General features: G+C 46.7%; 1 protein-coding gene across 2 annotated transcripts; it reads left to right on the top strand.

The window, feature by feature from the left end:
* Positions 1-4285: 4285 nt before the first annotated feature.
* Positions 4286-12969, top strand: TMEM141 (transmembrane protein 141). Of its 2 annotated transcripts, none has more exons than XM_083156414.1 (5): positions 4286-4405; positions 4694-4760; positions 7793-7876; positions 11009-11110; positions 12533-12969. In XM_083156414.1, exons 1-5 carry the CDS (start codon positions 4352-4354, stop codon positions 12601-12603), a joined length of 378 nt encoding a protein of 125 aa, XP_083012540.1. In that variant the 5' UTR covers positions 4286-4351; the 3' UTR covers positions 12604-12969. The 2 variants fall into 2 exon arrangements, with proteins under 2 accessions (XP_083012540.1, XP_083012541.1); XM_083156415.1 differs by having other exon boundaries at positions 4310-4409.
* The last annotated feature ends 341 nt before the right edge of the window (positions 12970-13310 follow it).

Below are 13310 nucleotides of genomic sequence, written 5' to 3'. Positions count from 1 at the left end.
TTTATATTTTATTTGAGCCAATTAGCCTACCAGTATATTTTTGGATTGTGGGAGGAAACCAGAGCACCCGGAGGAAACCCACACAAGTACGGGGAGAATATACAAACTCCGCACAATTAGAGCCATGATGGGATTCGAACCCATGACCTCAGCGCCCGTGGACATGGAGCTAGAAGAAGGTACCTGTCACCCCCTCATCCCTCCCCATCACCTCACACCCAGGCTGCCCCTTCTTTGTGTGCGCAGACCAGAAGGGATCAGCACCATGGGGCCCTGTGCAGGTCGGTGCAGCCTCCCACTCCAGCCCTGAGTGCCTGCTTCCAGGCTGTAGCAGCACTAGACTTGTGCCCACCACTCTCTCTCTGCCTGACAGCCCTGTCCCCCCATCCCTCTCTCTGCCTAACACCCCTGCCCCCCCATCCCTCTCTCTGCCTGACACCCCTGTCCCCCCATACCTCACCTGACACCCCTGTCACCCCATCCCTCTCTCTGCCTGACACCCCTGTCACCCCATCCCTCTCTCTGCCTGACACCCCTGTCACCCCATCCCTCTCTCTGCCTGACACCCCTGCCCCCCCATCCCTCTCTCTGCCTGACACCCCTGCCCCCCCATCCCTATCTCTGCCTGACACCCCTGTCCCCCATCCTCTCTCTGCCTGAAACCCCTGTCCCCCCATCCCTCACTCTGCCTGACACCCCATCCCTCTCTCTGCCTGACACCCCTGTCACCCCATCCCTCTCTCTGCTTGACTTCCCCTCTCACTTTGTACCTGAACTCTCTCTCTCTCTACAACCCGTCTCTCTATCCTTGAAACCCTCTTGACACTATCTCACTCTCCCCTCTCATTTACTTACTTTATGCTGGCACCCCCCTCTCTCCCTTACATTATTTATTTCTCTCTGACACCCTCCTTTCTTTCTCCATGATTCCCTATCTCTCTCTTTCCCTCGCTCTCCCTATCTGTACTTCTTCCTCGCTCTAGCTATCTATCAATGGGGGGGCACCAACTTTTTTCCTGCCTCCGGGTGACATGGACTAACTTACGCCACTGCTGCTCCTCCACGTGCCTGGTCTGCAGGCTCCTCAGCACATGTGCACTATGCTGCCCCCAGCTACTGATATATGGGAGGTGAAAGAAGGTGGGGGTGGTTCTTCTGCATGTAATTTAACTGACAGGCGCAGCAGGGAGAAGCAGGGAGGCGAGGGAAGGGCTTTGACACAGGAGATCTTGCCTCCGCTGCCTGTTGCACTCTGTGACAGGCGCAGGCTGTGGCAGTCGGCAATATCACTACACAGCAGATAGGATGCTGAGCGGGGAGAGTACCTCCCTGCTTTGCATCCTCTGCTGTGCAGCCACTACACAGCTGGCCGCTCAGCTCTCCTTCGGTCCTGGCACCTGGCCGAACCGACTGTGCACCCGCCGCCACCGGCAAAAAAAACTATCGGCGGCCCTGACGGTGGGAGGTGGCGCAATGGAAGGAGATGGTTGGCAGTAGTACCATGGCACACTGACAGCACCATGGGAGAAGTGAGTCCAGGCACTGTGACCTTCAGGAAGCAGGAGGAGCTTCACATTGTAGTGTCATAAAATAAGCTGAAGGTCATTAAATAATGTGACATAATATGAACCTGGGGCACTGTAATTTGTCACAGTATGAAGTGGAGGCACTATAATGTGCCATACTATGAACTGGAGGCAGCACTGGCATATGACAAAATATAAATTGCGAATTGGGGATATTGTGTTGCATAATGTGTACTGGTAGTTCTACAGCGTGACATAGGGCCTTATTGAGACCTGATCGCACCATTGCTAATTTGCACAGTGGCCTATTATTGGTAGACTGCACATGCACAAGAGCCACAATGCGCATGTGTGACCAGGGCAAGCAAATGAAGAAGGCTACTTTTTCCCTTCGCTAGCGGTTCATTAGATGATTTACAAGAAGTAGGCATCTAGGGATGGTAACCGACCATTTAGGGAGAGTTCTGCTTTAAGGGAAAAGGGGATATGGGGATAGACCAGTGCACAGGTGTGAATTAGGACAGTAAGGTTGAATATGTTCAAATCCACAATACAGTAGGTACAGACACAAGTAAAAAAGCTTGTTACAATTTAAAGATGTGGAGGTGCTCCCTAGAGAGTAAACATAGGGTATTTGGAAAAAAGAGGGTAAAGACTCTCTTTTTGTCGGGGCACTCTTTATACAGTAATTTGTACAATTATAAGAAAAAGTTTTTGGATAATTTGTTTAAGGGGGACTCAGTAGGTTCCTCAATTATACATGATCTGTATTGAATTAGTAGTACATTTTTGACATGTTCAGGGAATTCACCCTGATGTGAGTAATGTTTTGGCTAAAATTAACTCTTTATTATTATTTCTTTAAAATAAGCACTAGACATGGACACACAAACAAATAACATAAAAAAGATACATGTACCCCACAAGTATTCGTGGGATAGGCTACCTTTGATAGACATTCGGGGATACGCTCCTTCTGACACATGTGAGTCTAATGATCACACAACCTTAAAGCAATCAGAAAAGTAGGTTGTATATATTGAGGATCTAAGAGGGGAAATGCTGTAGCTGAAATGTCTCTTGCTGAAGGCTGCACCGGTTACACCAATGGGCTACAATATCTGCCGTGCAGCTTTAAGACATTGGGCGGTATTCAATGTGAATACCGGCGACGTGCAGCGAATCCTGTTTAGGATTCGCTGCACATTCGCCACTGCTCGCTGCGTTCCGGAGCCTCGCTCAATGCCCTGACTGGCGAATTTGAGCTCACATGTGTCAGAAGGAGCGTATCCCCGAATGTCTATCAAAGGGAGCCTATCCCACGAATACTTGTTACTTGTGGGGTACATGTATCTTTTTTATGTTATTTGTTTGTGTTTCCATGTCTAGTGCTTATATTTTAAAGAAATAATAATAAAGAGTTAATTTTAGCCAAAACATTACTCACATTAGGGTGAATTCCCTGAACATGTCAAAAATGTACTACTAATTCAATACAGATCATGTATAATTGAGGAACCTACTGAGTTCCCCTTAAACAAATTATCCAAAAACTTTTTCTTATAATTGTACAAATAACTGTATAAAGAGTGCCACGACAAAAGAGAGTCTTTCCCATCTTTTTTCCAAATACATTTAGGGAGAGTGCCAGGTAAAACACTGGGTGTGTGCCTTGGAAAATGCAGGTATCCCCAAACAAGCGAATGAAATCAGTAGCAGCCTGGATGTGCCTGTTTTCATCGCAGCCGCTGAGTCCTGGGCTATGCGGCGGCAGCTGTGATGACTGGTGCCCAGCGGAAACATTATTAGATGGTAAGCAGCTTCGAAATGCGAATGGTGTGAACGGATATGCAGCCGTACACATACATTCGCACAGTGAGCACATTCATGCGCACAGGTGGGATTTAACTGGAGTGACAGCTGTCACCAGGGAGAGGAGGAGGGAGAGAATAAAGCCTTAGGCTGGTTTCACACACTCCGGCTCCTGCCGGACGGTGAAATCCCGCACGGCCAGGGAGCCGTGCCGCAAACAGTAGTTTATCATGGAGGGGATGGCCACAGCCCGGCAGCCGTCCCTTCCAGTGGTGGGATCCGGCTGCAACCGTGCGGCCGGGTAGTGGCCGTCCCTTGTGAATGGACACAATAGTGTCCATTCACAACTAATGTGTGCGGCACGGCTCCCTGGCCGTGCGGGATTTCACCGTCCGGCAGCAGCCGGAGTGTGTGAAACCAGCCTGACTGTATGGTCCGGGCATGTAGCAAAAAACGGAACGGTCCAGACCACACGGGAAGGCTGTAATCTCCCCTCCCCCATGTCCCTGGTGAAAGCTATCACATGCATTCCCCCGGACGAGACACCCTCCGGACAAGACACTACAAGCTCAGGAATGCAGAGTTTGATGTCCGGCGTTCCAGATTATTGTCCGGTTCCGGTTTTTACGTAGTAGCGAATAATTGTGCTGGAAAGCTTTGTGTTCTTTTGTCACAAATAAAAATGAACTCTTGTAATTTAGTGATTAACTTGTCCAATCCATTCACAATTCTAAATGGCTAGTGTCAGGAACTAGTTTATAAAAGCAGCGATGAGCTGACATAAGCACCTTCTACACACTGTCTAGCTATGTAATTGGTGTAAAACCGCACAACACCGACAGACAGACTACAGTCACAGAACTGCTACATTCCACTATCAGAACCAAGAGGCTAGCTCTAGCTGGCAATGAGCCATCCCCGCCAGTTGGTGGCGCTGCAGATAACTTATTTGATAACTTGCCGAAGACAGGAAGTGTTTCATTTCATAATATCTTGCATTTACAGCAACTATCATGGTCAATGTGGGGTTGACCCGGGTGGATGACGCTGTGGCAGAGAAGCATCCAGTGTGTAATGATTGCGTAGCTCCCTGTGTGTCTATCAGCCGTATGTACTGTGTAATGACTGTATGCCAGCTGACATTTAGTGTCCAGTCCATGCTTTGTGGAACTACAACTCAGATAGTTCTAGAGGTCGCTGTGGCAGGCTGGGACTTGTAGTGCCACACTTATCTGCCAGGGATTGACCACTAGTGCTGTGTGTCACCTGTCATACTGTAATAAATTGGGTTGTAATGTTTCTGAATTGGTATAACTTTGGAGTGAGTGTGGATATTAATGTGCCATTTCTTTCAGGGCTTGCCGGGATATGTTGCCTGCCAGTCACAAGCCTTTATGAAGGGTGTAGTGACTTTCATTACAGGTAATAGCATTGTTCTGCAAACAATTCCTCTAAACCAGTGATTAATAACTCTAGTCCCTAACAGAACCTATGACTGATTCAGCTACTCTTAAAAACACTGGCTATTAATAAAACCTGGACTGTTAGTCTTCAGGACAGTAAATAGACTGATACCCCTTTAAGACCGCCAAAGCAACCAGAGTTATTGCCGTGTCAACCCGGGTTGACCTGCGGTGAGAAAGCACCACTGACAAAATTCCAGGTCGAGCAGTCCGGCATTTCAACCCAGGTCACAACCAGGTTGGAACACAGCTCTGGGGATAAGGTCATTAGGTCGACATGACTGAATGTTGACACAAGCATTAGTTTGACATGGGGTAGGTCGAAAGTCAAAAGGTCGACATGGGGTTTTTCACTTTTCTTTTGTGCCGACAGGTGGGATTTCATCCAATAGGGCAGGCATTCCCAACCACGGCCCTCAAGGCACACCAACAGTGCAGGTTTTGTGGATATCCAGGCTTGAGCACAGGTGACTTAATTAGTATCTGACGGATTCTGATTAAACCATCTGTGCTGAAGCCTGGATATCACTAAAACCTGCACTGTTGGTGTGCCTTGAGGACCATGGTTGGGAATGCCTGCACTAGGGCATGGTGGGAGAATAAAATAGTGTGCCGAGCGCAGCGGTGCAGTTTTTTGGTGCTCGTGTCGACTGTATCTTCATTCTCGACAAAAAAAAGTGAAAAACCCCATGTCGACCTTTTTGACTGTTGAACTTCCCCATATTGACCTAATGCTTATGTCGACCTTCATGCATGTCAACCTAGTTACTGTCTATCCAATGATATACACCCCAGGTTTCTGTGCAGTGTAAACTGGTAACCCGGGTCCCGTTCACACTATGGAGTAGGCAGCGCTTGGATACCGTGTCAGCTCCAAGCACTGCCTCCACCCCCAATGATGCTCCATTCTGCCCCACCTAATGTTAGCCACTCGGCTTATTGCCGGGTTGCTGTGGTAACTAACCACTGCAAATGCCGGGTCTCTCCCGGGACGGACTCCTGTCCTAATCTGAGGTGCAAACGGGCATTTGCGGTGTGAAGGGATATAACACTGCTGACTGTGTGTATCATAAGCAAAACTGACATTTTGCCTTGATAATTTAATCTATTCTAATTGAGTGATGTTGTGGACATGGGTTGGTATTTATATCCCAGTGCACAGAATCCTGACGTTTAGCATGCCAATAGTGGCACTAACGGTTTTTGGTATGTATGAACCCTAGCCCTCCCGCAGCCTAACCTGCGCATACCTGCAAACTGGCGAGATACCACTGAACACTGTGAACAATGATTGCCTTAAGCTGTGTACACACTGTGCGATTTGGTCGCTGAGCAATTTTGGCTTAAAATCGCTCAGCAATATATTGCTCAGTGCACTTGCAATATCTCTCAGCAATATATCACTCAGTGCACTGTTTTCATCAGCGACCAGCAATTTTGGCTGAAAATTGCAAGCTATTCTTTCTCATTCTGGCCCTTATTCTGATCGGTGCGGCCCGATCAGAATATGCGGCCAGGACCGTGCAGGCGAATCCCCGCCTTCCATACGGATCGCTACCTCCGTCCGTACGCGGATATGTGGCGGTCCGCATGAAAGTGGACGGGGATACGCCTTCTCCATCTTGGGAGCAGCCCCTGCATTCGATGGTCGCCGAACATCGAATGCAGGGCCGCACGCTCCACCAGCTCCCGCCACCCTAGACCACACGGACACTTGTCCGTATGAAATCATGTATGGGGGCGGGCAGCTGACATCCGGCGATGTCAGATGCCCGCCCCCTACACAAGCGTCACAGCTTCATTACCATGCATACACCCCGCGTTTGCATGGGAACGCCCATGAAACGCGGGGCGTATGCATAGGGTAATGAGGCTAAGTAGCCCTTCACGCCCCTCTCCGCCCCCTGTGCGGCGTGTAAAGAATACGTGCGGCGAAACCGCTTGCACATGCGCAGAGTGACCTCTGCACATGCGCAGTCCAAAACTATTGGCGGTACGACCGCATGCGGAGAAATCCGCACCGATCAGAATAAGGGCCTCTGTCTCTACCTCATTTTGACTAGAAATCGCTGGTCGCTGGTGTACAGTGCACTGTGCACCAGCGATTTAGCCATAATCGGAGAAGCATGCTCCTGCGACCAGTGACCATGAAGGGCTGGCCGCGGGAGCATTTATCTCCCACAGCACATGAAATCACTGGCAATATGGTCGCTCAGCGACCATATTCCAGCGATATGTGCTGAAATCACCCCCGTGTGTACACAGCTTAAGAACACTTAAGACGCTTTCATTTAATGAGATAAATTACAGAGTTTATAAATAATCTGATGTTTGTTGGTTTTACCAGAACTTTCTGTTGCTAATTTTTATTGTCCTTTAATCCGTATTACGGTATTATTGAATTTAGGAATTAATAAATATATGCTTTTTTGTCATACGTTTGTGCTCTCTTTTTGCTATATATTTATATAAGAGGTAGACTCCAGACTTCTATTTTGGAGCTGCAATCTATGAATTGTATTAAACATACATGTAATCAATTGTTTTAATTAATATAATCTATGGAAACAAAATTGTATCTGATATTTTGTTCCTTTAGCACAGTGGTTCTCAAACTCTGTCCTCAGGACCCCACACAGTTCACATTTTCCAGGTCACCCGATAGGTGCACTCATTACTGACTGACACATTTTAAAAGATCCACAGGTGGAGCTAATTATGTCACCTGAGTCTGTGAGGAGACCTGCAAAACTTGCACTGTGTGGGGTCCTGAGGACCGACTTTGATAACCTGTGCTATAGCATAACCTTCCCTTTAACAGGAGCCTAACGTCTCCCCCTAGTGTCTAACCCCAATACTTGCTGTCAAAATTGTAACATTTCGGATCTTGAGCACCAGAATATTAACCATTTCCCAAGGACATCTGCAGTGTATATTTCTATAGTTAAAAGACTTTTGTTAGGTAACTTATTGTGTCATTTTTGCTACCAGGCACAGGTGCAACGCTACTGATCCAGTCTTTGTTGGGGAGAAGCCTGCCTTATCCTATGCAGTGGAAAATACTCGTTTCTGTGGGTAAGGAAGTAAATGGATGCGGATAAATAATTGTGGAATTCAAATAAAGTACTTTGAGGCAGTGGTTCTCAGAAAATGCTACTAGGCACAATCTTAGTTGTGTTTTTATTAGCAACAATCATCTAGGGCAGTGGTTACCAAACTGCGCCGCGGCTCCCTGGGGTGCCGCGGCGCTGTCACAGGGGTGCCGCAGCCTGGCAGCCGCATGTCTTTTTTTTTTCATGCAAGCTGGGCTGGACAGTGTGTAAGGAGCTAGCACGGGGAGTGGGTGAGTACAAGGAGCTGAGCGGCTGCCCGTGCCGAGTCAGCAGGAAGAGCAGCGTGATTGTCAGTGCTGGGGAGGGGGTATTAGTGCAGGGAGCTTAGCGGCTGCCCGTGCGGCTAGTCAGCAGGCCGGGCAGCACGTATGTCGGGACCAGCCATGGGAGGTTAATGCAAGGAGCTGATCGGCTGCCTGTGCCGAGTCAGCAGGCCGGGCAGCATGTACATTGGCGCTGGGGGAGCGGGGGTTAATGCAGCGAGCTGAGTGGCTGGCCGTGCCGAGTCAGCAGGCCGGGCAGCGTGTACACCTGCGTAGGGGGGGTGTGCGCCGAGGCAGCAGGGGGGAGCTGCCTCTTTACCCTGACCCCTGTGTTCCCGCCCCCTTACCCTGTGTGTCTGCCACCTTGTCAATCTGCTGCCCCCTTACCCTGACCCCTGTATGCCTGCACCCTTACTCTCATCTCCATGTGCTTGCCACCTCTCCCCTCTGTTGCCTCTTACCATCATCCCTGTGTACCTGTCCCCTTACCCTCACTTACCCTTGCCATTTTTTCCCTGCCACCTCATCCCTCTGCTGCCTATTAACCTCATCCCTGTGTGCCTGGCTCCGAGTCCTCACCCCTTTGTGCTGCTCCCTTACCATGTGTTTTATTGACCCCCCCTGTGCTACCTCTTACCCTGTGCATGGACTTATTAGCTGGATATAATTCACAGAATTTGGAGGTAATGTAGTGATATAGTGTGTGTATGTAATATAATGATATAATGTGGGGATGTAGTGGTGGTAGGTATTTAGGGAGGTATTGTGTGGAGATGTAGTGTGAACATGTAGCATAGTGATGTAGTGTGGGGAGGTAAATATGAAGGAATGCAGTGAGGGAATGTGATATAGGGCAGTATTCATTGAGGATAATTCGCCCTGTTTCACGGCAAATTTGTGCTATTTTCGCGTTGGAAGGTGATTTTTTGGGTCAGAAAGCGAATCACCCTATTCAACGTGCACTTGTCGCCGTCTTTCTAAGTGATTTTCGCCATGTGTCGCCATGTAGCAAATCGCCATCTTTTCATGGTGAAGTGGAAAGTGAACTTTTAAAATAAAGTTGTTGTTGTTTTACATTTGGTGTAAAAAGAAAACAGGAATTTTATTCTGTGAAAGGGCACGTTATTTTTATAGCACATGAATATATATTCAATTAAAAAATATATATATTTTTTTACACAGAGCAGCCAGCAGGGGGCTGAGAGCCGCTCATTAGATATTCATATATTCACTGCACCCGATCATTACATATGCACAATCGGGTGCAGTGAATACCCGGTCCCCTGTTGTAACTAATCTGGCACTGGGTGTGTGGGATATGCTGGAGAATGTGCAGTGGCAAGTGATGGTCTATAATTAAAAATGTCAATCCAGTAATTTGCTGAATAACGAGGCCTACACACGTAGCGATATACAGGCATTTTCTATGTGATCTCACTAGTTCGCTTAGAAAATGCCCCTACATCACGCTGTGTGTGTAGGGTCGGTAGCATTGTTGTCATCTGGCGATTAATATGCAGCATGCTTTCCGGTGAGAACATTGGCTCTGACAGATTGCTCGTGCTAAGCGTTCTGAGCGATCTATCATCATTCAGAACACTTCTGCATGACTAGATGTGTAGGCCCCTTTACACTGATATTTATTTGGTGTGAAAGGGTCAATTTGGGTCGTAAATCCCATGTCACCTACACTACTCTTCTCCAGGGTCAGCGACCCGGGATATAAGACCCAGGTTGACCCTTTCACACCAAGAAAATACCTGTGTTGTTCAGCAAATTCCCGGGTAATTCGCCGCTTGGTGTGAAAGGGGGTCAGAATGCACCTGGCAAAATGATGCTGGGTAATTGCCAGGTTGCAGGTACAGTATGAAAGGGGTATTATACAATGTTATAGGGAAGAGAGAACAAGCTGGTAAGCAGGTGGGGGCATTGTTTCTTGGAGTTCTGTTTATTATTTTTTACAAACAAATTAATAAGTCATTTTTTTTTCCTGAGCTAAAGACTGATAGCATTGTTTTGACCCAACAACTTAAAAAAAAATATGGATCGTTCGATAATTATTTTGGCTTAGGGGTACCTTGAAAAAGTCATGGAGATCCAAAGGGTGCCCTGGACAGAAAAAGTTTGGGAACCACTGATCTAGGGATTAAATAGGTTACCAAAAGGATAAATGAAAAAGGGTCAAGAAGTTATTTGCCATCAAAATCTGTTACCAGTAATTACTTGTAGTTATTTTGACTGTTTTCACAGAGTTTAGGTGCCCACACACTAGAACGATTTTTTGGCCGATTTACGATAAATCGGCCGATATATCGGCTGATGTTTACCGATAATCGGTCAAAAATCGGCCGATTTCGGTCCGATGCGCGCTCCCGTGGATCTTTTGCGAAATCTTCTGATCTTACGTGCTGCATGAAAGATAAGAAGATTTAACAAATGATCCATAGGAACGCACATGGGATCTTCAGAAAAATCTTTGGTAAAGATGTGCGCTTGCCCTAAATAAAAATTATATTTCATAAATTCGCCAAAAGGCACACAAATAAATGTTCAATAGGCTTATACATTGTAGTGTCCAATAACTTACACGTAAATGGTTAATATGCTTGCTCAATATTTTTTATTTATTTACCAACTGACTAGCGCATCATTTTTACATCGATCTTCAGATCCGAAATGTATATATTATATAAGGTTGTTTCATTTCCTAAATGTGTTAGCAATGGAAGCGGAGGGAGGCCATAGAGGGGGCAGGGCAGAAAGCTGGCATATACACAGACTGGTATACTAGTGTATATCACAAGAGGACACTCATATGGGTCTGATTTCAGTTACAGGGTCAGTCGCCAGCTATGCAGTGACAAAGAGAGAAACTGAGAAGTGCTCTGAACTGTGGATGTACCTGGAGACGGGACAGACTCTGCAAGGCAAAGGTGGTTATATTACTGTGCATGAGTCCATTATCTTCTAATTGTGTTCATTCTAGTACCCTGCACCGGGTGTGGTATGATTCACCGACAGTCGGGATCCCGACAGTCATTATCCCGACGTCAGGATCCCGACTGCCTGGTCTAAGACAGCGTGGCCAGCGCAACAAAGCCCCTTGCGGGCTCGCCACGCTGCGGGCACGGTGGCGAGCTACGCCACCTATTCTATTCTCCCTCTATGGGGGTCGTGGACCCCCACGAGGGAAAATAGCCGACGGCCGTCGGGAACCCGGCCGTCAGTGTTTTAACAGTCGGGATCTCGACGTCGGGTTAATGACTGTCGGGACCCCGTCCGGCAGCCCCCTGCACCTGTCACAACACATGTAGCTCCTCTTTTCTCCGTGAGGTGCTACTCTCTGCTCTGGTGCTTCTAACACACTGGTCTGTATCTCATTGCTGAGATACAGATCAGTCTGTGCTAGAAATATAACAGCAGGAAAGATGACCTGCATGGGTTGTGACAGGTACAGGTTGCTAAAATGAACACTACTACTAACCTGTCGTGACAGTTTATAGAGAATGTGATGCAAGTTTTCTGGAATTGCACTAATGAAATGTTGATTTGATTCCCATTTCTTTTCTGCTCATTCACTTTACATTTAGTTAATTGATAAAAATAAACTTTAACACTATTTATGAAAGCATCCTTTATTTCCAGCCTATAGGTGGCAAGATGATTTGGAGTCTTTAGATTTCAGACACAATTTCCCTTGAACTCCCCGGCAGCTTCCCAGGCACACAATAGATCTTTTGTGTGTAATTTCACATCAGATCTAGCATAAGATCTGAAACTCCAAGCATACTAGTAGTTAGCCTCTTCAGATCAGGTGTGCAGCATATCAGATCCACCCGACGACCCGCGCATCGTATCGTAATTGTTCCCTGCGATGTGCATTTAAAAAATGCACAATGCATCTTACTAATGTATGACCAGCTTAAAACTTTTGCACAGTACTGTGGGGTAAATGTATAAAGATTGTAGAAGTGGTATCTATCCCCATAAAGAACGTTATGTGCAAGGTGATGAGCTCCAGCCAATCAGCTCCTTTACATATTGGAGCTGATTGGCTGGTGCATAATCACCTTGCACATAACATTCTTTATGGTGATAGATACTGCTTCTCAAACTGTGGGTCCCGACCTTCTCAGCATGGGGTCACGACTCCATGTTGCTATCCATCAGGCTAATGAATTTTCTAATCGGAGCCAGTGATTCAAAGAGTCTGACTAACCATGTGATGTGATGACCTTCTGCAGTAACTTGCTGGGGTCCTGTAATTATTGTTATTGTCTGATGGGGTCCCAGAGCAAAATAGTTGGAGGATCCCTGTTTTAGACAATGTATAGTAACTTTCCTATTTTCTTTAGGAGCACAACAGACGTCAGATCCTGGTACAAACTCCATTACAAAGAACAAATATGGGGACAAGGTTGAATAATCCATATTCACCGAGCCTGGAAACAAGGGATTGACAACTCTCGTCCTTCCATGTGAAGCACAAAACAGGATACCCCATCGCAAAGTAACCTAGAAGGCCTGGATGTAAACAAATACAACCATTGTCTGTAAGATACATTGTTGGGGGGATTTTATCAGATGATAAGGAAACATTACATTTTTTTGTGCATAGATATCGGTGAAGAGCACGCAGTTACTTATTGTCCATATATCATACTTGGCAAATGGTGCAGCTTCTGTCCATGAAAGGGCACAATTATATATTTTGGACTGTGTTGTACTGGTATTGGCCAAATGTATATTTAACTCTAAATATATGTATATAAATGATATTCTACCTCTAGAACATGTTACCTGTATGAATTTGTCTCAGTAAGGGATGTCGTGCCACCACTTGGGTTGTTCTTACCACAAGAGAAGAAGCTTGTCTCACATCATTGGTACAGAAGTGGTGGAGACATAGAACCACTTGGCCCATCTAGTGCACTTTAACCTGTGCCCATGTCGACTGTGTCCACATTCGGGTAAAAAAACGGAAAAACCCCATGGCGGCCTTTTGACTGTCGACCTAATGACCCTGTTGCCCGAATGACCCTGTTGACCTAATGACTGTCTTACAACTTGCTGGTGACCAACTGATCCACACCCATGAAAAAAAAAGGAACAAACAGACAGAGACACCTTGCT

This window comes from Crinia signifera, chromosome 8 (assembly GCF_055691185.1).
Source record: "Crinia signifera chromosome 8, ASM5569118v1, whole genome shotgun sequence".
Taxonomy (NCBI): Eukaryota; Metazoa; Chordata; class Amphibia; order Anura; family Myobatrachidae; genus Crinia; species Crinia signifera.
This window is presented reverse-complemented; position numbering and strand designations above follow the sequence as displayed.